Source organism: Seriola aureovittata, chromosome 7 (assembly GCF_021018895.1).
Source record: "Seriola aureovittata isolate HTS-2021-v1 ecotype China chromosome 7, ASM2101889v1, whole genome shotgun sequence".
Classification (NCBI taxonomy): domain Eukaryota; kingdom Metazoa; phylum Chordata; class Actinopteri; order Carangiformes; family Carangidae; genus Seriola; species Seriola aureovittata.
In genome coordinates this window covers 15,203,204-15,229,996 of record NC_079370.1, presented here as the reverse complement: position 1 = coordinate 15,229,996, position 26,793 = coordinate 15,203,204, and the positions used below count along the sequence as shown (strand labels likewise).

The window sequence follows — 26,793 nt, the reverse complement described above, 5'->3', positions numbered from 1 at the left end:
AAAAGATGCTGCAGCTGTTCTCTTTATCACAAATGGTCTATTTTGGGAGAAGTGTTTAAATTTTTATGCAAGCTTTCAGAACATTCACCAGTACTATTGCAATAACACATTACATGCTGTATTATGACACATGGTGGGATGGCATTTTCAAAAAGGCCACGGGATGAAAACATGATTTCGATGTGGGCCTGCTGCCCTGACAAAGCTGTTGTTGCTACACAACAACAGATCTATAATGTGACTTCTTATTGCTATCAAATTTAAACCCTACATAATGGCTTTTGATGCTCAAAACTGACAGGTGCCATCCCATGTATAACCCAATCTCTCACTCTCTCACACTCACACTCACACACACACACACACACACTCTTGAGACTGCAGACTGAAACTGACAGGAACAGCCCAGGATACAGCATATGCAAGCTGTTCTGATTCCCTCAGCACCATGTGTTAGCAGTGTGCTATTTATACCAGAATGACCTGCACCATAGAGACAGAGCTCAAAGACAACAGGTCTGTTGTCAAAGGTCTTTATAGGGTCACACCAAAGTCCCTTCTTCAAACTTTTAAAGGTGTCAATCAGAGAACTTGTTGCTCAAATGTGGTGACGCAGTCTTGTCATCCACCTGATTGTTATTCTTTTTTTCCTTTATGAAAAGCACAAGGTCTGTTCCCTCAAGTTATTGCTAACCACGAATGTCCATGTGACCAAATCTCACTAACCAGGCACTGCGGAGCCTACCAGTGGTACTCTCTCTCTGTCTAGTTTGTGGTCCAGCTGGCCCACTGCTAAACTGAGACCAGTCGACTGTGCAAAGTACATCAGCTCTTTGTTTGTGTTTTTAATTCTACCCGCTTCCCTCTCCTCTCTCAAACAGTGGAAAGCGTTCCCATCCCATCCTGCTGGTCAGGCTGAGTGGGCTGCAGAATGAGAGCCAGGCTTGTGGTGATCCACAGCATCCTGAGGCTTCCATGACTTATCTTACCAGCTCTACTCAAACAAGATGGAGTACCACTGATCTGACAGAATGAAGAAAGACCCAAATTAACTTTCTATTTACGCGACTTCCTGACCAGACTAAGAAGAATGCTCAATAAAAGACTCAACCTCAGATGCTGTGGCCCCTTTGCTTTGTTTAAATTGAAAGGTCAGTAGATGAGGCCTTTTGGAAATGTGTTTGATTGCACATGGTCTAATCAGAAGAGAGAAACAGGCATTTCTCAAGATATAGCATTCAGAGGCCTACAAAAGAAAAAAAAATTGAAAATGGGCTTTACGTTTCCATTATTTGTCACTGACTTTCTTTGGGGGAAACTTAAACAGGGCAATTAAGCCGTACCAAAGAAGAACACTCAGTTATTTTGAGCTGCTTAACACTGGCTGTGCAGTTGTAGATCCTGGGAAGGCCAACTTTTGCAACCAAAACAATGTGTACTGTATCACCTTCTCATAGCATTAGGAATAAATATACGGACGTGATGCAGCTGACCAAAGACAACAATGTGGATGCACAGCAAAAATGTATTTTGCTTTTGACCAAGGTAATAGCTGAATATACCAAAATGGTTAATGGTCAAAATACTAAAATATGCAAAACAATAAAAAAAAATATGCTGTGACAGTTTGGATACACATGATTCAGAAGTTGTGTTGAGATCAGATGGTTTCTAATTTAAATCCCCAGATCTAGGACAATCCAGGTCAGGAATTACCATCTTCCATCTCTCAATAACTGCCCAACTGGCCATTTGTCCCCACCTACTCTGATTGGGGCTGTGTAGTGACAATAGCAGAAGTGGTTTCCTACATGGATTTAATGCATTCCCATTCATGATACTACAAATGCAAAGTAGGCTACTTTTCCATTAAGTTTTTTTTTCTTTTCCTTCAGCTATTTCATAGTTAAGACAAGAAGAAAGTGAGGAAAGGTTACATTTTTCAGTGTAGAAGTAAAACAAGAAGTAAAGCAATCATTAATAATATATTCAGTGTACCACATCCACATACTCTGTTCCCTTATTTGCTCGCTTCTTTTCTCTTACACAAAATAACAAAACCTTTCCAGATTTTGAAAAGGCTCCCAAAGTGGACATAATGAATAGTAAGAAAAGCAGGTTCAACAGAAAGGGGATTAGTGTTGTGGTTTAGGTAAACATTAACAGATGCCTGCCTCCCCTCGGTCAAATAATGGGTGCCTACTTCAGCCCAATATCACCTAAAGCCACCAAATATTCTATAATTTCCTATTATAGGCCTAATATACTGACATTGTGCATGCAATAATTGTTTAACAGATATGTTGATGCTGCATCAGCATCCCATAGCCTATCAGCAAACCCCTTCACACTGACTCAATCATTGGTCCATTAGGTTTGTTTGCTAGTAACCCCATCAACATGTTCAAGCTAATTATTAATTTAGAATTTTCTAGGTGTGGACTCCTCATGAGACCCATTTAAAGAAACGTGAACCAAAGCAATATCAAGAGACTAGAGAGTACTGCATACCTTCTGTGGGGCTTTTAGCAGCCGGTGGACTCCAGCAATCTGATTTATCAGAGGAATATCTTCCCTGAACGTGTAGAGAGGTGGTCTGGTGGGCTCAGGGAAATTGGTGCTGTTAAATGGATCAGTATCATCTAAGAACTGTGCCCTGCATATAAACGTAGCCATGATGTATCCATGCAAGGCTATTTTGGATGATCAAAATAGTGGATGCGACACCACAGCCTGTGACAGACGCGCAAAACCCCCCTCCCCCCCTCCCCCCCGGCCAGAGAACTACCGGCAGGTCTTCTGCAGTAGCAAAATCCTGCACCCTCTGTTATCCTTGGACCTTCTCCATTCGCTTCACGCAGCTCAGAGGACGCAGGACAGTGTACACAAGAGTCCCAAAAGTAACGATCCAGGATACCTCCCTTCAAGAGATACGGTTAGTCAGAGCGGTGTGGAAATGAACGGGGCGGCAGTATCCAAGGGCATTGCGGGCGGTTGAGGTGCTGAGGCAGACTGCGGACGGGACTGCTACACTTGGCGCCTGGTCTGTGAGAGCGATGGGAAGCGGCTCCCTCCTCAAGCACAAACTCTGCCAGGGGAAACAGCAGCCAGACCTCAGCCGGTCGACACAGCTCATATTACAGGCGCAACGGCGGCCTCCAGTGGCGAAAGTGAGAAGTACAGAAAACTGCACTGCCCTGAAGCTTGCAGTGTCTCAAGCAACGCACACACCAGCAAACACACCTTAGATAGATACAGTAGATGGTAGATAGACAAATTGAGCTAGTATAGATAGATAGCCGAAAAACAGATGACAGACAGCTGGAGAACAGAACCCCCTCTAGCATTTAAGCAGTATATAGACAATAAATGATTTATAACACACTGTAATACACCGTGATGTAGTGGGCTAAGACTACTATTTCTATGCTGAAGAGTGAACCTTGAACATGTCTTCATTTCATTTATTTTTTAACAGTTTAAAACCTGTCTGTGAATGATTTGTACATGTGATTTGTTCATTTCTTATTTTTTTAATATCACTACAGCTATGTTACCGTCTACTGTGTTTCCAGTCATCTATTAACCCTTCATACACTGGTTACTGATTCTTCATAGGAGAAGTTATAGTTGTTGACAGATACATACACACATAACTTGATATCAATCACAGAGATGGATAACTCAAAATTTGGGCAAATAAAACTATCTGTATGGCTAGAATAGGGACAGGTGTTTGACCTTTTTCAATAATACTTTACTCAAATCACTCCTGAGTTTTTGTCACTATAACAAACAAAATTCTCTTTTATCATAAAATTATTGACCTTTGATACCCAACTCTACATTACATACTCTACACTAACTGTAGATGATGAACTGGATGAACTGACTCTTAAGGGTGTTACCATGCAATATATCCAATAAAAAATGTAAGTCAAGTTTGGTGACCGTTGCGCACTGACCCCTCCCCATGATAAGACACCAGTTAACTGTCATGAGTGTTCTTGCTCTGCTCAGGCTGCACACCTCCAGCCGATGCTCTCTGACACCACAACGTCGTCAATCTATTACAGAGTTACAGTACATCTCGCAGTGTGAGCTACAATTTACATTCCAACACTGTACAGTGCACTATTGTATCACTACAATCCTACAGTGTTTGACAGATCATGAAGCTGCAACTCCCCAATCCGGGCCTGGAGGACAGGATATTGTCCCATCAACAGCTGGAGAAGCTGGAGGAGGAAGAGGCTGGAGACAGACCAAAATGGGACAACAAGGCCCAGTACATGCTGACCTGTGTGGGGTTTTGTGTGGGACTCGGAAATGTCTGGCGCTTCCCCTATCTGTGTCAGAGTCATGGAGGAGGCAAGTGATGCTTTCATGCACTTATTCTATATTTGATTATTTTCAATAACACTGCTTAAGCTGAAGAAAAATAGTTCATACATCATTATGTCCAATCCAGACCTTGTAGAAGAGTACAGAAGTATTAAGAGTATACTAATATGTGTTTGCCTGCTCGTGCCACCGGGATTACATTTTGATTTGCTTTTTTAAAAAAAAAAAAAGAGAGAAAAAAAAGGAAAAAAGAAGAGCAAGAAAGTTCCTCTAGAATATTGTGTATCTTTACATTGGATTATTTGTGTTAAATTTTTGCAAACTACCCTTAATTTGTCTACGAGGATAACTGAGTATGTTGATGAGATCTATAGAATACAGGAAGTTAGTATTTAGGTAGTTCATTACCAGTATCACAAGACCACTGATGCAGCAATGACTACATCCTTGTAAAATCTGTTAAACAGTAGATATAAGAAGCAGCTACAGTCACATTCAGCGGTGTAGACTAAAAAAGCTGAACTGTAACTGATCTGTTCAGATAAGAAACTTTATACCCTCCGACTGTCAGGGAATCCTTGTAAAGTGCTGCAAAGGCTTGAATGGAGTGTACATTGCACTATAAACCTGGCGGCATTCACTGTCTTTATCTCTGCACGTGCTCATGTGTATCCTGCATGATTAACATCAATGTGTTATGAAATTTATTTCTATTTCATGTTGAATATGAAGTCTCTCTGTCTCCTCTTCAGAAAAAAGAAATTGTACTCAGTTCTCTGATTTTTCCTAGATGTCAAAAACAGTTGAGGATGTATTGAAAAACGACAAAAACTGACAGATTTATTGTCAAAATGACAATATTAACAGTTCCTTTGCTTTTCCTCCAGGTGCATTTATGATACCATTTCTGATCCTACTGGTCCTTGAAGGAATCCCACTTCTGCATCTGGAGTTTGCCATCGGTCAACGTTTAAGAAGAGGAAGCTTTGGAGTGTGGGCTACAATTCATCCTTATTTGACTGGCATTGGTAAGCAAGGTTTTGCACAATGACTGCTACAACTAGTGGAAAGATGCCTTAAAAGAAAAACTTTTATAACATTCATTTGCAGGTATTGCATCCATGTGTGTATCTCTGACAATCAGTCTCTACTACAACACCATCATTGCCTGGATTTTGTGGTATTTCTTCAACTCTTTTCAAGAGCCTCTGCCGTGGAGCCAATGTCCCACGAATACCAATTTAACAGGTAGTGCTACAACAATCGTGTTGTACTTCAGAAAGAAAAGTGATTTTAGAAACTGTTGATTTTAACATAAGTGTTACACATTGTCGTTAAATTCTGTTAGGATTTATCTCAGAGTGTGAAAGGAGCTCCCCAGTGGATTATTTTTGGTACAGGGAGACCCTGAACACAACTCCCACAATTGAGGAGGATGGTGGGCTGCAGTGGTGGATACTGTTATGCCATATTTGTGCATGGTCTGTGCTCTATGTCTGCATCATTCGTGGGATTGAGACAACTGGGAAGGTACAGAACATTTCTTCCTACAAGGTTAAAGACATTTTTTAATTCATCTTAACAATAATTTTGGAAATATGTTATTTTCCCAAGGCCGTGTATGTGACATCAACCCTTCCCTATGTGGTGCTCACAATATTTCTGATCAGAGGACTGACCCTGAAAGGCTCTTTGAATGGAATAAAGTTTCTCTTCACCCCAGATGTAAGTTGCATTTTTACAGATAAGAATGTACCAAATACCCATTTGTTTAAATGTATTTTATAATATATGCTGTTTGAAAATTACGATGCTAATGTTTTATATAGACACGTGTTTTAGCCAAGATTGTTTTTAATGCGTTTGTTTTTTTAAAAAACACATTTTATCTGTTATATCTAAAAAATACCATAAACCCTAATTCCTCATGAGAGGTAAAGTAAAATTGCATAATTTTCTAACACACTAACTATTCCAGTTAAAAGAGCTGGCAAAGCCATCAACATGGCTGGATGCAGGTGCTCAGGTTTTCTATTCCTTCTCTCTGGCTTTTGGTGGTCTCATTTCCTTCTCCAGCTACAACTCAGTGCAGTAAGTGTGTCAACTTGTTTATTACGCCTGTGTCATTTAAAGTTACAGGTATATGTACGGTACTCTAAATAAACATAACGTTTTTTCCTTTAGTAACAACTGTGAACAGGATGCAGTGACCATCTCTCTCATCAACGGCATCACCTCCGTCTACGCTGCAACTGTTATTTACACCATTATCGGCTTCAGAGCAACAGAGAGATTTGACAACTGTCTTTCTGGGTACATTATGTCTTTCTTTGCCCAACAGCATTTTTTCCTTCCTGAGCAATAAGTCAACTGTGAAAACCTCTTCAACCTAATGAATTTTGGCTTTCAGAAACATCGTAGCACTACTAAATGTGTTTGACCTTGCGGAGGGAGACATCACTGACAGCAACTATAATCAGGTTGTTCAACATCTTAATGAAACACACCCTGAGGTTATTCAAGGACTGGATCTGAAAACCTGCAACTTGAATACTTTTCTCAGTGAGGTAAGATTTCAGCAGATCTGAGTAAGATTATTTATGCACCAATGCAGCAGCTTCAATTTTAGTGTAAAATAAATGATGCATATAATTCTCTATACTATAACGCTGTGTTGTGTTTCGGCCTAGGGAGTTGAGGGAACTGGTTTAGCCTTCATTGTGTTCACTGAGGCTATCACCAAGATGCCCCTATCACCAGTGTGGGCCGTCCTTTTCTTCATAATGCTTTTCTGTCTTGGCCTGTCATCTATGTTTGGTAACATCGAGGGAGTTCTAGTGCCACTGCAAGACCTCAAAGTTTTCCCTAAGACATGGCCAAAAGAGGCTATCACTGGTAAGTCCACATCTGTTCTCTCATTTTCAATTAACAAGGTGTTCGAGTATATTTCGTCAATCCTTTGCTCTCCTTCAGGTGTAACGTGCATGCTCTGCTGTCTGGTGGGTCTAATATTTCTCCAAGGCTCAGGGACCTATTGGCTTTCACTCTTTGACATCTATGGAGGATCCATCCCTTTGCTAGTTGTAGCTTTCTGCGAAATGGTCACAGTGGTTTACATATATGGGATAGACAGGTAATATTAAAATACAAAAACTGTTTACTGTTTTGTAAACTCTTTAATATCTTTTAAAATCATGTTCTTAATGTCTAGTGTTGTTTTTAATACTGTGCGGTGGCGAAGTCAAGGACAGTTTTCCATCCTGGGGACAATGAAGTCCCTAAGAAAACTAACAAATTTAAGCTGTGAGCTGTAACACAATGAAAGCCAGTCTAGACAAACTTTTTATTATCTGCAGGATGTGAACATTATAGGAACAGTTTTGATAGTTCTACCCCGTTGTTGCTTGTATGCTTAGATTAGGGTCAATTATTTTTCTTTTTATCTTGACTACTACTACTGACTGTAACCGAATTACCTTTTTTGAGCATACTCAATCTGGCAATATCATATAATCACTTGGTATTGATTTTTCCAGTTAAGGGATAAGAGGAAAATAATATGTCATGGAATCAAAAGGATAGCACATTATTTTTCTTATTCGTCTACATATTCTTACCAATGCAATATGTGTAAGGGCTGAACGATATGCACAAAAAATAAAAAATAAAAAAATCATATTGAGATCGTTTGACAGCCACTGCGATAGCAAATGAGTCACAATTTTAGTTGGAATGGTCATTTAAATTTTTTGTGGAAAAAAATGATTGAATGAATGACTTTTGCTGGGGTCTGTATCAAACATGTATGTTATCTTATCATCATTTTTATGGTATGCGGTGACACATTTTACCTTTACTAAAAAATTGCAGCTCCTGCAAATTGGTTATTGCACGTGGCCATATTGCAATTTAGATAATATTTCGATTAATTGCTCAACCCCAGTATATGTGTCACTGTCCTCCTAGGTTCAATGACGATATAAAGTTCATGATTGGACACAAACCCAACTTCTTCTGGCAGGCAACATGGAGAGTCATCAGCCCGCTCATTATGCTTTTCATCTTGGTCTTTTACCTCGTGACTAAAGTTTCTGAAAAGGTCTTTTACAAAGCCTGGGATCCTGAATCGGTAAATATGAATTTATTCAATTTATATTTATGAATTATGGATAATATAAAACACAATGTCCTGTACTATAAAAAAAACTCCAAAAATACAATTTCTCTTTGTAGGAGAAATTTCCTACACTTGAGGAAAAGCCATATCCAGTCTGGATCTATGTGATCATCTTCATATTGGCAGGAATACCGAGTCTTGCTGTACCTTTTGTTGCTCTCTGGAAATGTATTAAGACAAAGAAGAGTGACAAGTAACACCTCTACAATATCTCAGACCAAATTCAAATGAACAAATCCGTAGCCTAATTTTCTTTGTTAAAATTCAAATAACTGATATAGTTTTATCTATGCAATTTTAAAATAGTAGGCAGAGTTTTCTTCAAACAGAACTCCCTGTTTCTTCAGCCACCTGTGGGACTATGCAAAGCTCTTATTTCTTAGCAGTGAAAAGCTGGAAAATTCAAAAGACATAACATTTCCCCTTTGCTTTAAAGTTGGTCTGTTTTCTTGTTTGATAAAAGACTGCTTCCACAACAGTAGCTTATTGGCTTACTCTGCTGTAATTTCTTTGTCAAGTAGTGATAAGGCTCTCTGTAAGATCCTGTTGCACCTGTCATAAAGAGTATGTGCAAAGCTAAAGGAATGCTGCTTGCATGGCTAAAAACATCATAAAAACAATATAATGGAATGAAGATAACACCTCTCTGAAGTGTCATGAAAATTTTAATGCTTATGTTTTTAATGGCTATTATAATGTATAACCTGGACCCCGTAACTCTGGGTGTGACTTTGGTAAATGTGTATATTTCGAAAACAAGTTTGTATTTTTTGTCTAATTACTACAAGGAACTGATTAATGGCAAATCTAGCGTTTTCATTTCTACAGCAGAGTCCTGTTGAGGGTGGATTCTTTAGTAGGGTTTTGTATTATATGAGCTATAGTGTACCATCATGTGATCAGACAACTCAATTTTGAGACTGGGAGGAGGTTCTGCCTCAGAGGGGAGCTGGACCTATGAAGCCATGTAATGACAGTGTGCCTTTCTGTCCAGCTGGAGTCACTGTTGTGACATGTTAACAGTGTGGACTGTTTCAGAAGTGAGTTAAATATTGATTAAATCAGATGCACATCGTTTTTTTTTTGTTGTTTTTTTTTTAAATTCCCTGTATTTCTGCATTCACCTCTAATTTGTAAAGCGAATCACACTAAGTGTTCCTTATGACTCTACTCTGTGTTCTGATTTTCAGTGAGGAATAATAGATGTGTCTGATGAATATGATACAGAAGTCTTTTTTGAGACTGCTTCTGATAAGGAATTCCACAATGTTTTTAAATGCAGTGTAAGCAGAGTTTGATTATTACTGTCGACTGAAATAACTCAGACTGTGTGCAAATATCAGTAATGTAAACTGTATCAAATTAAAAAGGCATGTGCACTATCACACTTTCACTCCTTGGGTTCCTTATTTACGCCGCTTTGTATTACAATCAACTGCCTCTGTTATCAGCGTGATATCATGCCGCTTTATACAAGGGCTTTTTATTAAACAAACAAGCCACATTGTTCCCACAGCTTCACCAGCCAACAAGAAAAACAAGGTTGATAAAGCAAACGTCACCCCCCGTCTCCTGATACAAACAGGTGAGGAGTCAGCAGGTTCTCTTTCCACCGAGGGAAAAGTCAAGACACAACAAAGATTTGGGCTAGCCTCGTAGAATATACCAAAATGACAAAGGAGAAACAAGAGATGGAGACAGAAACTGGAAGTGTTGAAGAGGATGAGATGAATGAAAGGCCAAAGTGGGACAATAAAGTTCAATATTTGTTAACCTGCATAGGTTTTGCTGTGGGACTTGGTAATGTGTGGAGATTTCCATATTTGTGTCAGATCTATGGTGGAGGTAAGAGAATTTAATTTCTTGCTTTGTAATGTTACCACAAAAAGTAAAGTCGGACAGTCTGGTAAAGAGCTGGCTTTTCACTTGGTTTTCCATGTCAAGAAATATTTTACAGTCAATTAACCAAATGCTCTTTGAAAAAAATGGGGCTACCTAAAACTGAATTATCTTTTTCTATCATTTTTATTCCCTTAAGTTATGAAAATACAAACTTTTAAAAAAAAAATAATTTATGTAAATAACCATCCTCACCAGGGTAACTGTCTAATATGTTCCCACAATACTAGCAATCAGTTGTACACACAAACACTGACTGTTCGGATATGACAGCCTGATGTTCATGCTGTAATTATCTTGTTTTTCTTTTACAGAATAGATGTTTTTAACTGAAAATGAAGAAATATGATTTTGACTATAAAACGTTTTTAGATAAACCTTCAAATTATATTTATGAATTCTTATCATTTCTTTCCAATTACTTCCCGCTCTGTGTACATCTGTAACTTACTGTTACATTAGCAGTCAAATGTAAACATCATAACCACATATATTTACTAATGTTTTTATATGACTGTCGATGTCTTTATCATTGAGTCATCTTGTTTTTGCTTTCTTTCCTTTTCTTTTTAATATGCAAAATGACTTGAATAATCTCATCTTGCATGTTTATTTTTCCATTGACTGTTGATAATATAATGTCCAGTAATCAGAAAATGAATGACCTTAACGGCAATGCTGATGGCTTTTTTTTTTTTTTTTTTTGGGAAGGTGAAGTCAACTGCGCACTGACAAAGTCATGTTTATTGTTTAATTTAACTTTACTTATACGTTTTTTTATTTCAAGGGGCGTTTCTGATTCCTTATGTCATTGCCTTGGTGTTTGAGGGACTTCCTCTGTTGCACATGGAGCTGGCCATCGGACAACGGCTCCGCATGGGAAGTGTTGGAGTGTGGAACTCAATCTCCCCATATTTAGGAGGTTTAGGTGAGAGGCTTTAGTATCAATGAGTGTTAAACCTTTTTAGAATTCATTAAGAAATTCAAGATGCCAAAATGGGGGAATAAACAGAAGAACATAAAGTCATGACTGCCTTGAGATCACTGCCATCTCTACTCTACATGAATTTCTTTTATTGGATAATATCTATGTGTCTATGTGTAAACACAGGTGTGGCTTCCATGGCAGTATCCTTCCTAGTTGGTCTGTTCTACAACATGATCTTAGCCTGGATCCTCTGGTACTTCTTCCACTCCTTTCAAAGTCCACTACCCTGGAGGGACTGCCCAATAAACTTGAATCATACTGGTAATTTTTACAGCATAAATAATATGAATGCTTAATAACAACTGATATAAAAGACAGAAGGTCAAATTAATTAATCACAATATAAAAATCTAATCTCTTTGATACAGGCTATGTAACCGAATGTGAAAAGAGCTCACCGGTGAACTATTTTTGGTATCATGAAACACTGAACATAACACCAGACATCGAGACCAGTGGGTCCTTACAGTGGTGGCTCGTGTTGTGTCTTGCATCTGCTTGGTGCCTCGTGTACATCTGCTTCATACGTGGAATTGAGACCATAGGAAAAGTAAGTTATCAGTTTGATTTAATGTTAGAAAAATATATCTATCTGTTGTACTGTCCAGTAGTAGTAATAGATGCCAGTAATTGATGGCAAAAATTGTGGTATCATTGGAGTAAAGCTGGCTTTCCTCACACAGATTGACATGAGCTAAAAGACACATGAATATGAAAGGGATCCTAATTTTGCAGGACTCCACCAATGAAACTACTCAACATGTTGAACAGCTACACAAGTGACAACAACTGAAAACTGTTTAGAGCCGTTTAAAATTTCTCCAACATTAAGATTCTTCACATCAACCTTTCAAAATAACCTGCACACTGACAAGTAACCAGATGATGTTACCAAAACCTGCACATGAAATACAGGTGTATGAGGTGGATATTAAATACTAAACTTTTTCAACAGGCCATTTACGTCACGGCCACTTTTCCATATCTTGTTCTGACGATCTTCTTGGTCAGAGCCTTGACTCTGTCTGGGGCAAGTGATGGCTTAATATATCTCTTCACTCCAAATGTAAGTTTGCTCTTAGCTTCTTACTGAAATAATTTCATAACAACATGTAATGAGTAAAATCTGAAATCAAACTAAAAATGAATATGTTCATCACAGTGGGAAACCCTGAAGAATCCTAAAGTCTGGTTGGATGCTGCTACTCAGATCTTTTTCTCTTTGTCTTTGGCCTTTGGGGGACTTATTGCTTTTTCCAGTTATAATGCTCAGAAGTAAGAACATTTGAACCCGTTTTCATCCACTGTATAATACAGAGAATCTTTTTTTAAAATTGAGGAAGTATTCTGTCTTTGCAGGAATAATTGTGAGAGAGATGCCCTAATTGTTGGATGTGTGAACAGTTTTACATCGATATATGCATCAATTCCTATTTTTGCCATTCTTGGATTTAAAGCAAATGAAAACTACAACGATTGCCGAAATTGGTATGTACCATTGGGGTAATTATGGTGTGTCATAGTAAAGTATATTCAGCTCCATAATTATACCTTATTATTAATAAATGTGCAACTGACAGTTATGTCATTAGAAGACCGCAAAGCAATGTAACCATGTTAACCATACTACTATATACACCACTACAGTATCAGTCAAAAATGTATCTTATTTTAAGTTTATGACATGAAACACTCACACTAATTATTATCAGAAGTGATGTTTTAACAGTAGTATTAACAGGCTGATTTAATGTCTTGTTGATTTTAGGAACATACTAAGACTGACAAATGCATTTAACATTGGGGATGAAAACATAACTCTTGAAAACTATGATCACTGGTTAAACTATCTCAATGGAACTGATCCATCAGAGGTTGAAAGCCTCAGTCTAAAAACCTGCAATCTTCAGACTTTCCTTGACCAGGTATTGTACCGTTAGTATTAAAATAGTTTTGACAGACAGTTTTCTAAACAAGGTTTTATGAGGTTGTGTATGAGATTATTTATCGCATCCTACCTGTAGAGCGCTTCTGGAACTGGACTGGCCTTCATTGTGTTCACTGAGGCGGTGATAAGGATGCCAGGATCTCAGGTATGGGCGGTGCTGTTCTTTGTAATGCTGTTCAGCCTGGGCCTGTCCTCCATGTTTGGAAATCTAGAGGGGGTCCTCACTCCTCTGCTGGACCTGCACATGGTTCCACCCTGGCTTCCTAAGGAGATTTTCACAGGTAAATAGAAAGATCTAATAACTTCATATGAAAGACTAGTTTGTATTGTGTTATGACATTACAGTAATTATGACACTCTTACACAAAAGTCTCATGTACTGTAAAAAGCCCAGCTGCTGTTGCAAAAAAAAGAAAAAAAAAAAAAAGTGAATTTTGGAAACATTAACCCTGAAGTATGCCATTCTTGCATTTATTCTTTACATGTGAAATTAAGTCCTCTTGAAATTAAATAGTTGATTATCATCTGCTACATCATAATATATTCTCTCATAGGATGCCAATATGTGTCCAAGCAGCACACTATTCTTTCAAATTTCAAATTACTTTCATTGGGATAGATTGTTTAATGGTCTCCATATTATAATATTGTCTTCGGTATATTAATTATCATGGAATGAAACAATATCATAAACTTCTATTTCTTCTATTTTGCTTTTTTGCTCATAGGGTTAATATGTCTCATCTCCTTTACTGTGGCTCTCATCTTTACTCTGGGATCTGGAAACTACTGGCTGGAGATTTTCAACAGCTACGTGGGATCCATGCCTCTGCTCATCATAGCATTCTTTGAGATCATCAGTGTGGTTTACATCTATGGAATAAATAGGTGATATTGTAATTCATGTCACAATTATATTTGCAAGGTTATAAGATATTTGAACGATTTGACAATGATTTGACAATGAGTTTCCACGCGTCCACAGGTTTAATGACGACATTGAATGGATGACAGGTCGGAGGCCGAACATCTACTGGCAGGCTACTTGGCGCTTCATCAGCCCTTTCATGCTACTCGTGGTTTTTGTTGCATACGTTGTGATTGAGGCAGAAAAACGACCAACATATAGCGCCTGGAACCCAGATTACGTAAGGCAGATTTTACAGTCCCACAACATCACTGCATAGAATTTGTTAAATCTGGCACAAAGTGAAAAAAAAAAAACAACTAAAAAACATTGACTTTCCACTCCATTACCCTCACAGGTGAACTTCCCCCTCGCTGATGTTCTGCACTATCCTGAATGGGTTTTTGTTATCTGTGTGCTCCTATCTGTCCTTCCTGTCGTGTCCATTCCCCTTGTGGCTCTCTACAGATTCATCGGTTTCCTGAAGAAGTACATCATGGACAGGCACAATCAAAACCCATACGCAATTGAATTCTGTAATGGAGAATTTTAAATGAAATTGTTTTTGCTGTTCTATTAGATTAGTGGTCAGGACTACTCTGAGATATTTTGTCATTGGATAACTTCCTATTGTACATATTTATTTGGAAAGAAAAGGGTAAACAAAAACTGATTATTTTTATTTTTTTCTATCTTTGTATAGTGTGGTATTGTAAGCTTCTAATTTCATTACAGTTTAAATTACATTATCACTACTATAGTGTATTAGCCGTAACATCTGTAATATCAGTATATTTGCTAAATGAAAACACATTAATTTTGTCTTAATTTACACAAGTGTATTTATATTGGGGAAGGAAATGCAAACAGTCAGCCAGATGAAATCAATGAAGGACAATATCCCTGAGAAAAATATTAGCTTATTACCAAAGGCTGGAACAGAGAATATAAGATCTGTGTTGATATTTGATTAAAGGAAGACAACAGTTAATTTCCTGTGTTGATGCTGTGAATGGGAACAAGCGGAGAGTGATGGATAACTCTTCCGAATGGTTTGCGATAAGCTCATTATTAGTTTTCAAAAAAAATATCACGTGTACAATGTGTACAAGCGAAGCCGCATGAGAGGGTGCTTGTAGTAAAGTTGCGTTTGTATGTTCAGGCAACGTCATCACCGTCGACTTTTATTAATACTATGCATCATCTTGGAAGTCACATTCTCAACTGCCTAGGTAACGGATTTGTGTGTGCTATAATATAGTTATGTGCTCTCTACCCTACGTTACTTGCAAGAGTGAAGAGTGATGTACTGTTGCACAATGTGTCCTTTACGTAATTTTTTTTTTTTTTTGGTTCCACGTCAACAGTGCATGTGGGTGTATGAGAGTAGTAGGACTGTGCTTGTGTGTGTGTGAGGGTGCATGCATGTGCTCACTTGCCATGCGCATGTGTGTGTGTGTGTATTTTGAGTCATACGAGTTACACTGTTATCCTTTTTTGTGGTGTGGGTGGACAGTGATATTGTCCCCCCGGTGTCACGTGCTTTGGAATATGCTGGCTGCCTTTGTTGTCCCTCTGCCTGTTCTGCTTTTCTGGCACTTTCATACAATGGTGCACTTGAACACTGTGATGTTATTAAGCCTTTCAAACTACTACAGCTTGAATTCCAGCTCTCAGGAAAGACTAGCATCCCAATGTAGGATACATGGCACAAGATACACCATCGAGGAACAACAGCGAGGATTGAGTGTAACATCATAACAAAGGTGACGATTGACCCTGCAATGACTTATGAGAGTTTTAATCATTGTCAGTTTAAGACTGCATTTATAGAGCTATGCAAGGTGTCATGCTAATGGTACTATCAGTATTGTAAATACCTGACAAAATCTTATTGTTGATATGGTGTTTCTGTTTTTTTTTCCTGCTTCACAACCTGACCTATTGACCCATTGTAGCCATTATTTATGCCTCTTTTATATTTGAAAAGAATATGATGTAACTAATTAAATATGAAGTGGAACAGTTATGGTGTCGCAATCACACTAAGGAGGTTACAGTGGTACGTTGAGTTCAAAAGGACATGGTGTTTCAACTTTTGTAGCATTATGTCACCAGCTAAGAAAAATAAACGGTGTTGACCTTTGGTGTTGTTCTAGAATTGCTTATAAGTAAATAACCAGTAATCCTGTAAGTGGAATAAACACTCTTGAAGTCATCAATAGCAAAGTAACCTTAGTAGAACAACCTAAACTAAACTGCCTTTCAAAATATCTCAGCGAGTGAGTGCTGTGACCTACAGTATTGTTAACACTGTACTATCAACAATGGAACAAGAGTGCGACAAGTTCAACAGTTTTTTGGACCCACCATCCTACTCTAGGCGATGTCCCAGCGAGCAGATGCCTCCCAGTGTGGTGGGGTTGTGGTCGAGTTTGAGGCTGACGACATCAGGGATGCGCGAGCTAATAGAGCCCGGAGTATGCCAGGTGAACTCAACTTTAAATCCAACTAGAATTGGTGCAATGTGTTTGCAGCAAATAAAATGTGTGCTTATTCGATTTTCATGCATTTCCTCGTAAGGTTCAGCTCTTATCTACCTCAAGGGTCCCAAGTTTCTCATCTATGTCAGTGGAGCATTGTCAATGTGGGTAAGAATCATTTCCTGAAGAAACAGATTCCTGGAGCAATAGATAAGACATCGAAACTTAAATAACTGCAAGGTAGCCTACTTACTGTAAACTGTGTGACAACATACAGACAGCATCTTTCAAAGCAACATATAATGATGACATTTATGTTGTGTTAAACAGGGTGACCGCATGTGGCACTTTGCTATCTCTGTGTTCCTGATTGAGCTGTACGGCCGTAACCTGCTGTTGACTGCGGTGTTTGGATTGGTAGTGGCTGGGTCAGTGCTCCTACTTGGGGCTTTGATTGGAGACTGGGTTGATCGCAATCCCAGAAATAAAGGTATGCACGACAATTTCACACACACGTCTGAACATTTTAGCATGCAGTATATCACAGAACAGTGATAGAGATCAGTGGATTTCAATCTTGGGCACAGAAGTGTGCTGGTTTCCTATCTCACCAGGTGATAAATTGCATTCACCCGTATATCAGTCCCTGGTTTGATAGCTAGACTCAACACCAGCAGGACTCAAGGCACAAGGTTTACAGCCACTGACTCATATCTGTCAAGGCTAGCATTCATTTTTTACAGAATATATTATCAATGTTCTAAGGGTCTAAAAAAATGTTTTCTTTTTTTTTGTCCCCTATTTTAGTTGCACATGCGTCTCTTTTCATTCAGAACATCTCAGTGACAGTATGTAGCATTGTGCTCATGTTGGTGTTCTCATATAAGCAAAGGATTGAGCAGATCTGGGACGGATGGCTTACTGTGAGTACACACTACATATGACTAATAATTACATTTCATAACTTGATTCCTTGTTGATCTGCAAACAGGATACTCACCATGACTGTTACACAGAGGAGTTATTGCTGCTGTTGTCCCCTCTGTCCTGTGTCCCTGTTGTCTCTGCTTCTGAGCTTGTGGCTACTCTGTGCTGTCATAGTAACATGTTGCATCGCAAAACTCACACAAGGTGGTTTGTTATACGGTGGTGATCGTCCTGGCAGATGTGGCAAACCTTGCAAGCACAGCGCTGACCATTGCCATTCAGAGGGACTGGATAGTGGTTATCACAGGCTACAACCGAGGTCACTTAGCTGGTGAGGGGATTTGCTCTCTGTTTATGCAAATGTTTGTTTGTATTCCATGTTTGTCATGGGCTCGCATCACAGAGAATATCAGGTACTGCTCCGTTTTCTGCTCTTGCCAAAACTCCTCCAGTGGAAGCTCATTAACCTCTGTGTCTTTGATCCTAACAAAAGGAATGAATGCAACCATGAGGCGGATAGATCAGGTGACTAACATCCTGGCCCCACTAGCAGTGGGACAGGTCATGACCCTGGCCTCCAATGTAGTTGGCTGTGGCTTCATCCTGGGCTGGAACCTTGTGTCTCTCATTGTGGAGTTCTTCTTCTTGTCACGGGTGTACCGCATCGTCCCTGCTCTTTCAATCAAACCACCAGCATTGGAGGAGGATGAGGTGTATCTGCAGAGCATGGAGAGGAGAAGTTCACAAGGTATGAGTTAATCATTTCTGCATTCCTAGATTTTAACATTAGAATGCAACTGGATTTAGAGAAATTATGCTTAAAGGGCAACAGCATCATGGATTCCTATACATGTTAAATGACCTTATAAATATACAAAATAAAAACCGGCTAAACTTAAATAAACTTGTTTTGGTTGAAAATATGTTAGCGATGTAGAGATGGCATACAGTAGCTAGATTCATCATCTCAAATTTGAACTTTGAATTTCAATTTCATTTTGAAAACTTGCTTTGATGGCAGGCTTAATGGGTGGACATCATTACAGGTGCTATCTAGTGCAATTTGTACCAATCTTCATGGACCTTAAGGGAATGATTACAATTTCACTCTAAATACCCCGGCAGTTCTTTGAAATGACATCAGAAAAATTATGTGTAATTAACATTTTTTACATTACAGTCCTCTAGATTGGGATATGATGCCTTTCTTGAATTATAAAAACACTGTAATTAGCCAGGAACTATCAATTACAATGGGGCTTAACGAGTTAATGAGTCATTTCTTTTAGTTCTCTACAATCACTTTAAGTGGACTAAAGTCATTACAGAATAAAAATGATCAAGCTCCAAAGCTTCATTGAAGCATCTGACACAATCCTCAGTTTGTGTTCAGCACCAGCAATCACAGTCCATGTTAGCGTAGGTGGTCTGTATTTGACAGATTATGTGAAGGGTGTAGAACACCAACTGAGGCTGGTTCATTTAATGGACAGAAGTGATGGATGCAATTCCTGTTTCTCATCAGGGGAAGGTAATGTCGCACAACCTCAACCTCTGACAGAAGGCAACTGCAACATAAGCCTGCCCCTAAAAGAAATCACAGACCTGCCGCTGTGTTTCCGGAGGTTTCGCTGGTTGGTGAGCACCTGTAAGGACGGTTGGAGGGCCTACTATCGACAGCCTGTCTTCCTGGCAGGAATGGGTCTGGCTTTCCTCTACACCACCGTACTGGGCTTCGACTGCATCACGACCGGCTATGCCTACACTCAGGGTATAAGCGGCTCTCTCCTTAGTCTACTGATGGGTGTATCAGCTATCACAGGGCTGATGGGAACCGTGATGTTCACCAGACTCAGGAAGACCTATGGCCTGGTTAACACAGGAATCATCTCAAGCTGCCTCCACCTGGGCTGCTTGCTGCTGTGTGTGTGCTCTGTGTTTGCCCCTGGCAGCCCTATGGATCTTAGCTTGCTGATGCCCTACATTACCTCCAACTCCTCTTCTGAACTTGGAGGGATGGCAAGTCAAAGGCAAAAACACACTTATCCTCTGAGGGGAGGCAGCAATCAGCCACTGCTTCCTGACCGTTCCTCCATTCATTGGACCAACAACACTGTGCTTTTTGACAATGTGCCCTCTGGCTCAGCGCCAGAATCCTACATCTCCATTATCCTGCTGTTCTTGGGCGTCATCACAGCACGCATCGGTGAGTACATAGACATCTGAAGCTGATTGGATTCAACAGACACCAAAACTTAAATGAGTACATATATTAGTATACAATGAATCAGAATGCTCACATGAGCATGGCAGATACTACCAGTCAATCTATCTTATCGTGAATGTATTGCTATCTGTGTTGGGCAGTAAAATACCAAAGATATGATTAAGTATTAGAAAGTGTCACTGTTACATAGTTTATACACCAGAAAGCACCGTCAAACTGTAAACTGTCCCACTCAGTACATATTGGTTTTTCTTTTTTTTGTATTTTAACCTTATAATGATAGTCAACAGTGCAGTTGCATTGTCAGTGTATGTGGCATAGTCAGTGCGCCACCAGGATGCCCTGCAGGTACATATCAATGTTGGGACAGCTTTTAAAAAAAAATTTTTTAAAAATCCAGTAATTCTTGGGCTCCCATTGACTGTTCCCATCAATTAAATGTTTGTATGAAGGGTTGAATGCCCAGTTGTTAAGACTATTGGCTAATTTAATCTCCAGGTCAATTTTTAAACCCCAGTGACATCTGTGTTTTAGGTCTCTGGTCCTTCGACCTGACAGTGACTCAGCTCCTGCAGGAGAACATCTGTGAGTCAGAGAGGGGTGTGGTAAACGGGGTGCAGAGCTCTATGAATTACCTGATGGATCTGCTTCACTTCATAATGGTCATCTCTGCTCCACAGCCACAGCACTTTGGCATCCTAGTTATCATTTCTGTATTATTCATCACCACTGGGCACACTATGTACTTCCTGTATGCACACAAAGCCAAAAGAAAACGCCGCCTCGACACATAAGGAGCAGACGTGGCCCACACATCCAGGCATGAGATGCTTACCAGCACTGACTCCACTCTGCACCTGTGAAATGAATGTCTCCCTCCTGTTCCTTCAGCAATCTTATTGCAACACTCAACTCCCGACGTAGCCATTCATTTCAGCACAACACAGCAAGTGCCTGTCACACCTCGGTTGCTTTCTTCCTGCAGGGCCATGTGCCACAGCAGCAAACAAGAACTCAGGTGAAGTAGAGTGGGAGACACGCTCTCCCTTCGTGTACATACGTTGAGGTGGCTACAATAAATGCAGCAATGGTACCTCCAGGGGAACTGTCCTAATCTAATGTACAACAGGACACCATGGTAATGGCTAAGGCACCAGCACATGCCTTTGCAAACCCTGTAGGATTACTGCAAGACTTTCATCAAACAAGCCTGTTAACTTACATAGCTTTTTGGATGGGAGGGTGGATGGATGGAGAGATTTTTCTAACCTTCACTCAGTTAAGAACTGGTGTTGTTAGGAAAACTTAACAGTGATAGATGAAAATATAAACAAGACAAGACAGTATTTTTGCAAGTGGCATAGATGTTACTGATCCGTCCACTTGGAAATATTCCAGGATGTCCAGAAAGGAACATAAAGGGAACTTGATGTGAGATTGTTTGATTTTTAAAAAAAAAAGAAAAAAAATCAGAAAGGCACCCCCCTTTTAATGGACAGAAGTGAAAGGACAAAGTATTTCCTTCCCCTGGTTTGTTTCTCTGTGGATGAATCAAGCAAACATTTGCCTTTCTTTTATGCATGTAAACCGGGTTTATGGATTACGACAACAACAAAAAAGATCACATCATACCATGTACTTTAGTCAAACTTCAATACAAACTATTTTATTCTAATTGCTTGTGTACTTAGATAAATAAAAATAGTTTCCAAACTTTCTTTCCTTCCCATATAAAGAGTGATATTAATAGTTTTATAGAAATCCAAGCAGAAAGCAATCTTCATTTTGTGACATGTTTGAAATCAGTGATAGCTATGTGTTGATAGAAAATGTCGATCGCTGCTATTGGCAGGATTGTATTACACTTTGCTTCATTCTTTTGTAGTTCTGATGAACTAAACTTTACCTTACCTCAACTAAGAACAAGAACACTTGGGAATATGACTTGGGAATTACTCTCAGCTACTGTATGTTTTCATATCTCCTTCATGTACAGTGGAAATAACATCAAAGTTTAACCTTCTGTCATACAACCAGCAACACATCTCAATATATTTGTATAATTTTCCTGTGAAATTTCCATATTGTATGTTGTCCATATTTTTCAGACTGACTATTATGATAATAAAGATGACTGAAGAGGATTTGGCCTCAAGTCTTCTGAACAGAATAATCAACAAATAAATAGTTGTAATGTAAAATAAAGTGATATACATGCAATGCTTCTACTAAATCATCTGAATATACTGCAAAATGTCATTGGACCTAATAATTCACGGCCTGATGAGTAAACAAAGTCATCAATTCAACCCTCACAAGTTAATGTTACTCTGCTCTATAAGAATCATTCCAATAAAAAAGGACAGCCACATGGTTTAATGCTGTCTGTTCCTTGTGGACTCTAGATATTTGATGTATACCGTACATTTACATGTACCTTCAAATGTCCAGTAGCACCATGGCGTAAGCTCATTTCAATCAAGATTTTGCTGACAACTTTGTTAAAGCTGCAGCCCAACTATTAGAGATCTTATACAATCTAGGATACACTACCACATGTGGAGTAATTTCATCATCAGTTAGAATCAAGCTGCAGCATCCAGAATGCTATCAATGTTGTTGGCAGAAATACCTATAATGTCAAAAGGAAACTGCAAGAAGAGGACTACTGAAAGAAGAAGATATAAAACATTTAAACAGCACATAATTGTTGAGGGTATAAACATATCACAGTCAGGGAAGATACTGTAGCCATATGCAAATGTAATGGCTTTTTGCAGCCAGTAGAGGTCGATGTCACATTAAATGGTCATCACTGTACCAGTATAGGAAAGCTTTAGGCCTTGGTGCACTACCACCACACATAGGATCTAAACACTGCATCTTAAATCTAAAGATTTTGTATAAATTGTCAGCACCAGCCAAAAGTAATTGTAATAATTTTGACAATCATCCAGAGGAGAACAAACGAGAACATATGAGGGTGGACAGAATAATGGAGTATCACAGGAGAAATATGATATATCAACCATCTAAGCCATGAGTTTTCAAGAGGGTAATCATCTACAATTTAAAGACATAGAAATCCGGCACCTTATATAGTTTTTTTCCAAACATCACATTGCGACCAACACTGCCAACATCTCCAGTGTGTAAACTTATTGTATGTTGTTCTATTGTTCACCTCAAATCCTGTCACTCCTGTCTTGGGTTTCTTAGCACTATCTATATAAATCTGTGTAAAATCACTATATTCTTTCATTACATGATAGTTGACTGCACTTACCAAATAAATTTTTATCTTTTCCTTTCAACCTCTAACAAATACCAATCGATAAAGGATAAACCAGGTGAACTACTGAAAGGCTTACCCTCAGATCACACACTCCAATTCTTTTGTCATTCCCTACTGAAAGTTATCCCTCTGTTTACTCCCAGTACTCCTGCAACAGTCCTTTTGTGGGATGAGAATAATTGTGTCAAATTAGTACAGTAGTTTGCCATCAGTTGCATCCTTCATGTTTTGAATGGCATTTCTCCCACCTGTAGGGCAGGTGCTGGTGATGTTTTAAAAACCCCACTACACTCTTAATGCCTGTGCCTGAATCACATCTGATTTTCTTATAAGAGATCTGGCTGCTGACCCATAGGCTATGCTGCTGTAATCCAGCACAGATTTTTAAATCAGAGCCACATGCATTCTTTTCAACGTTGAGCAACTTGATCATCATTCCCTACTAGTCAAAGAGATCATCAAATTTAAAATCATATCTTCTATTTTCCTGATGTGACCCCCAATCATAACCCCACTCCACCACCTCATCCATTAGCCCTTGTACCCTGTTCCACAGAGGTCTATCATCTACGAACAGTGACCTTCTTGTATCTTCAGGTAGCTTTGAGAAGACTTGATCGATCATTATGATGAAGAGCAGCGGGCTTATCACACCGCCTCGAGGTCTGCCATGTCCAACCGTATACCGATTTGACAGATCTGATCCAATCTGTACTTGGATCTTTCTTCCAAACAGATAATCCTTCCCATAAAACTGCCCCAACACTCATCTTGTGCAGCTTAATTAACAATCCATCCTTCCACATCATGTCATGTTTCTGTGTCAGAAGACACTGCAATTACTGACTCCTGTCTGGGCTTTTCTTATGTCTCTCGCTTTAAGGCTGAGTCCATGGTGATCCTTCGTTTCCTAAAACCACTCTGATAACTTGTCAGCATTCCTTTCTTCTCAAATTCATATGATAGCCCTTCTGTTATCATCCTTTCTGTTATCTTGCATGTGTTTGATGTTAATGCTACTGCCCTGTAACTTGTGTGTTTTGGCTCCTGTTATGAAGCTGCAGTAACTTCGAGAACGCTCCTGCTCCGAGATGCTTTAGCATTACTATCTCATCTTTCCCCGGAGAGGCTGGTCTTTATCTATTTATTGCTCTTACTGTCTCTGCCACAGAAAAAAACTAATCAGTTATATCATCTGTTTCTTCCCTCCTGTCTAACACAGCTGGATGCTGACTCATTGTTTGGCAGCGTTTGACACCTTGGTTTGCTAGCTCGCTCACCTGACACGAGCTAAACATAATTAGCTAACGCTAAAAAAGAAAAAAGCTCGCTTCGATAGAGTGATTGAGCCGTGACTCTGATTGAGCTAATGATCTCCTGAAGGGCCAATCAACAAGCCAAAGAATAAAGTTGGGTGACAACACTTACCAAATTTATTCACGAATTCGTTTTCAGGTTCCTTAAATGCTCGTCTGTGAGAACAATAATCCATGGTGACGTTTTTAACGTCTTTTGCAAAGATGGAAGTCAAAAGGGAAGGATTTATTTTGACTTATAATGGCAAACCACGCGCTGTCGCCTCACAGCAAAGAGGTTCAGGGTTTGAACCCCGGGCCTGGGGCCTGCATGTTCTCCCCAGGTACTCCGGCTTCCTCCCACAGTTAAAAGACATGCACAATAGGTTAATTGGCGAGTCTAAAGTGCACATAGATGTGAATGTGAGCGTGACTGATTGTTTGTCTCTGCATGTCGGCCCTGTGATGGACTGGCGACCTGTCCAGGGTGTGCCCCGCCCTCGCCCAATGTCACCTGGGATTGGCTCCAGCCCCCACCGGAGTTAGAGTTGATGGATGGATGGGTGGCAAACCAGCTAACAGGTGTAGCCTATTACGGAAGTGATAGATCTATTGGTGCGTCACCAATCTATTATTAGGTTTTTCTATCTATATCGTATCGTCCATTATTACCACTTGTCATATTATGCAGTTACTTTTCATGTTATATCTTTCTTGCATGGCAAAGGGGTGAACAAATGTTAGGCTACCTCCAAGTATAACACGGTATTATTCAGCAGCACAGAAAAACTACATCCTGCAAAAGACCATTAAGTTAAGTAGAGAAGCAATGAGTCAATAAATCCATTTGTCAGTCACAGGGATTGATCAAAAGCTACTTTGCGATGAATTATTTTATTTTTCACACCAAAATGCCAAATGTTCTCTATTTCCAGCTTTTCAAATGTGATATGCTGTTTTTCTTTGTCATATATTCCATCAGATTGAAAATCTTATGGTTTTAGACTATTAGTCAGACAAAACAGGTCAATTGAAGTCACTACTATGGCCTCACACTGAGGAAAACTTATATTACTGTTTTTAACATTTCATACACCAAACAATTAATGAAGAAAATAATTGGCAGATTAATCAGTCATGAAAATTATTATTAGTTCCAGCCCTAAAGTTAAGTCTGAACAAAAACACATTTTAACCTTCATAAAAATAGGATTTATTGCGATTGATATTATTGAGTGATTATATTATATGACATAGTTCTGGTGTGTATCCTACTTGCATGTCATGACTTCCAGCTTTATATGTAGGCTACTGTTGAAAACTGGTTAAAATATTTTTGTGTGGTGTAGTAGATGGAATATTTTTCATTCCAGCTGGATAGAAAAGTCATTGTGGAATCAGAGCCTCTCTTCAAAGTTTTGACTTATGACCTGTCAGAAAAACACATACCTTGCCCTGACACAGAGGTCTATACAGATGTGTCTTTGAAGTCACACCTGCACTCCAACATGATCTCCACAAATTAGCCTCCATGTCTGACAGAACGCTATCAGGAGTCCCATTTCTCTTGTGTGCAATTTTGATTTGTGCTCGCAAAATACAGTAAGGTATTAATGCAGGAAACATAAATTACATATCATCATTCCTACACTGTGTGGTAATGTCCTTGTTTCTGTTTCTTTTTTAAATTTTTTATGAGATTGTGCAGCTGTTGGATTTCTGAACTTGACTGGGTATTATCTTGGAGAGGGATACGTAACAAGCTCAGAAGAGTTTCATCACTTTTTTAGTCTTTTGCAGTGCTGCAGGCCTACAGTACCAGCGTACCTCCCATTGTTGTCATGGTAGTCCCTGGTTAAAGACAGTATTAGTACTATCAGAGCAAGCTCACTAACAAGTCTGACTTCAGGCATTCTCACTTTGCAATTCATTTACTTGAGAAACTGGGTCAGTGGGAGCACATTAAAAGCTGGATTCGTCCTCCTTGCTTTGTCTAAGGAGCGTTCACAGGAGGGAGCAGGAAGGAAGACAAGGCTTTTTTTAGATATTCAAGGCCAATAATTTCCTTAGTTTCCTTCCCATAGTGAAATGGTATAGAATAACATTTTATTTAAAGACGGCAACATACATTACACTGGTTAAGTTTACTGTCTTAAAAAGGTTATAAGGATGTGGTGAAATGAGATTCTCCTCTCAATCAATAAAAGCATAGAATAATTTTAAGGGCACTTGCTTATTTTAAGTTTGTCAATTTGCCACTGATAAGAAATGCTTAATCAGCTCATTCTGGATATAGAAGCCTC

General features: G+C 39.2%; 4 protein-coding genes across 6 annotated transcripts in view; 3 read left to right on the top strand and 1 right to left on the bottom strand.

Moving 5' to 3' along the window:
- Window positions 1-2,756, bottom strand: part of fhod3b (formin homology 2 domain containing 3b) — an 86,687-nt gene extending 83,931 nt beyond the window's left edge. For all 3 annotated transcript variants that reach the window (XM_056381441.1, XM_056381442.1, XM_056381443.1), the window contains exon 1: window positions 2,512-2,756. In XM_056381441.1, coding sequence (XP_056237416.1) covers window positions 2,512-2,676 — 165 coding nt within the window. In that variant the 5' untranslated portion in view covers window positions 2,677-2,756. The remainder of the gene's footprint in view (window positions 1-2,511) is intronic.
- A 1,416-nt stretch (window positions 2,757-4,172) lies between these two features.
- Window positions 4,173-8,958, top strand: slc6a19b (solute carrier family 6 member 19b). Its single transcript, XM_056381445.1, has 12 exons — window positions 4,173-4,371; window positions 5,232-5,372; window positions 5,455-5,592; window positions 5,693-5,874; window positions 5,959-6,069; window positions 6,323-6,435; window positions 6,529-6,657; window positions 6,755-6,911; window positions 7,035-7,239; window positions 7,318-7,477; window positions 8,311-8,473; window positions 8,578-8,958. Exons 1-12 carry the CDS (start codon window positions 4,173-4,175, stop codon window positions 8,716-8,718), a joined length of 1,839 nt encoding a protein of 612 aa, XP_056237420.1. The 3' UTR covers window positions 8,719-8,958.
- Window positions 8,959-10,116: 1,158 nt separating this feature from the next.
- LOC130172614 (sodium-dependent neutral amino acid transporter B(0)AT3-like) lies at window positions 10,117-15,254 on the top strand. The gene is made up of 12 exons (XM_056381444.1): window positions 10,117-10,366; window positions 11,208-11,348; window positions 11,532-11,669; window positions 11,777-11,958; window positions 12,364-12,474; window positions 12,571-12,683; window positions 12,768-12,896; window positions 13,177-13,333; window positions 13,433-13,637; window positions 14,085-14,244; window positions 14,342-14,504; window positions 14,622-15,254. The coding sequence occupies exons 1-12, from the start codon at window positions 10,192-10,194 to the stop codon at window positions 14,814-14,816; spliced, it is 1,869 nt and encodes a 622-aa protein (XP_056237419.1). The 5' UTR covers window positions 10,117-10,191; the 3' UTR covers window positions 14,817-15,254.
- Window positions 15,255-16,495: 1,241 nt separating this feature from the next.
- Window positions 16,496-22,038, top strand: si:ch211-254p10.2 (solute carrier family 40 member 1). The gene is made up of 7 exons (XM_056381451.1): window positions 16,496-16,752; window positions 16,847-16,914; window positions 17,077-17,236; window positions 17,554-17,669; window positions 17,878-18,421; window positions 19,199-19,879; window positions 20,435-22,038. The coding sequence occupies exons 1-7, from the start codon at window positions 16,650-16,652 to the stop codon at window positions 20,692-20,694; spliced, it is 1,932 nt and encodes a 643-aa protein (XP_056237426.1). The 5' UTR covers window positions 16,496-16,649; the 3' UTR covers window positions 20,695-22,038.
- The last annotated feature ends 4,755 nt before the right edge of the window (window positions 22,039-26,793 follow it).

What these genes read in the sequence shown, in the direction of transcription:
- slc6a19b (XM_056381445.1), top strand. Translation starts at nt 4,173, where the DNA reads ATGAAGCTGCAACTCCCCAATCCGGGCCTGGAGGACAGGATATTGTCC. An exon ending in TCCTTATTTGACTGGCATTG is followed by an intron (nt 5,373 to 5,454) that starts GTAAGCAAGGTT and finishes ATTCATTTGCAG; the next exon opens with GTATTGCATCCATGTGTGTA. An exon ending in AAGCCTGGGATCCTGAATCG is followed by an intron (nt 8,474 to 8,577) that starts GTAAATATGAAT and finishes TTCTCTTTGTAG; the next exon opens with GAGAAATTTCCTACACTTGA.
- LOC130172614 (XM_056381444.1), top strand. Translation starts at nt 10,192, where the DNA reads ATGACAAAGGAGAAACAAGAGATGGAGACAGAAACTGGAAGTGTTGAA. An exon ending in GTGTCAGATCTATGGTGGAG is followed by an intron (nt 10,367 to 11,207) that starts GTAAGAGAATTT and finishes TTTTATTTCAAG; the next exon opens with GGGCGTTTCTGATTCCTTAT. An exon ending in GAATTGAGACCATAGGAAAA is followed by an intron (nt 11,959 to 12,363) that starts GTAAGTTATCAG and finishes CTTTTTCAACAG; the next exon opens with GCCATTTACGTCACGGCCAC.
- si:ch211-254p10.2 (XM_056381451.1), top strand. Translation starts at nt 16,650, where the DNA reads ATGTCCCAGCGAGCAGATGCCTCCCAGTGTGGTGGGGTTGTGGTCGAG. An exon ending in GTGGAGCATTGTCAATGTGG is followed by an intron (nt 16,915 to 17,076) that starts GTAAGAATCATT and finishes TGTGTTAAACAG; the next exon opens with GGTGACCGCATGTGGCACTT. An exon ending in TCTGGGACGGATGGCTTACT is followed by an intron (nt 17,670 to 17,877) that starts GTGAGTACACAC and finishes AACTCACACAAG; the next exon opens with GTGGTTTGTTATACGGTGGT.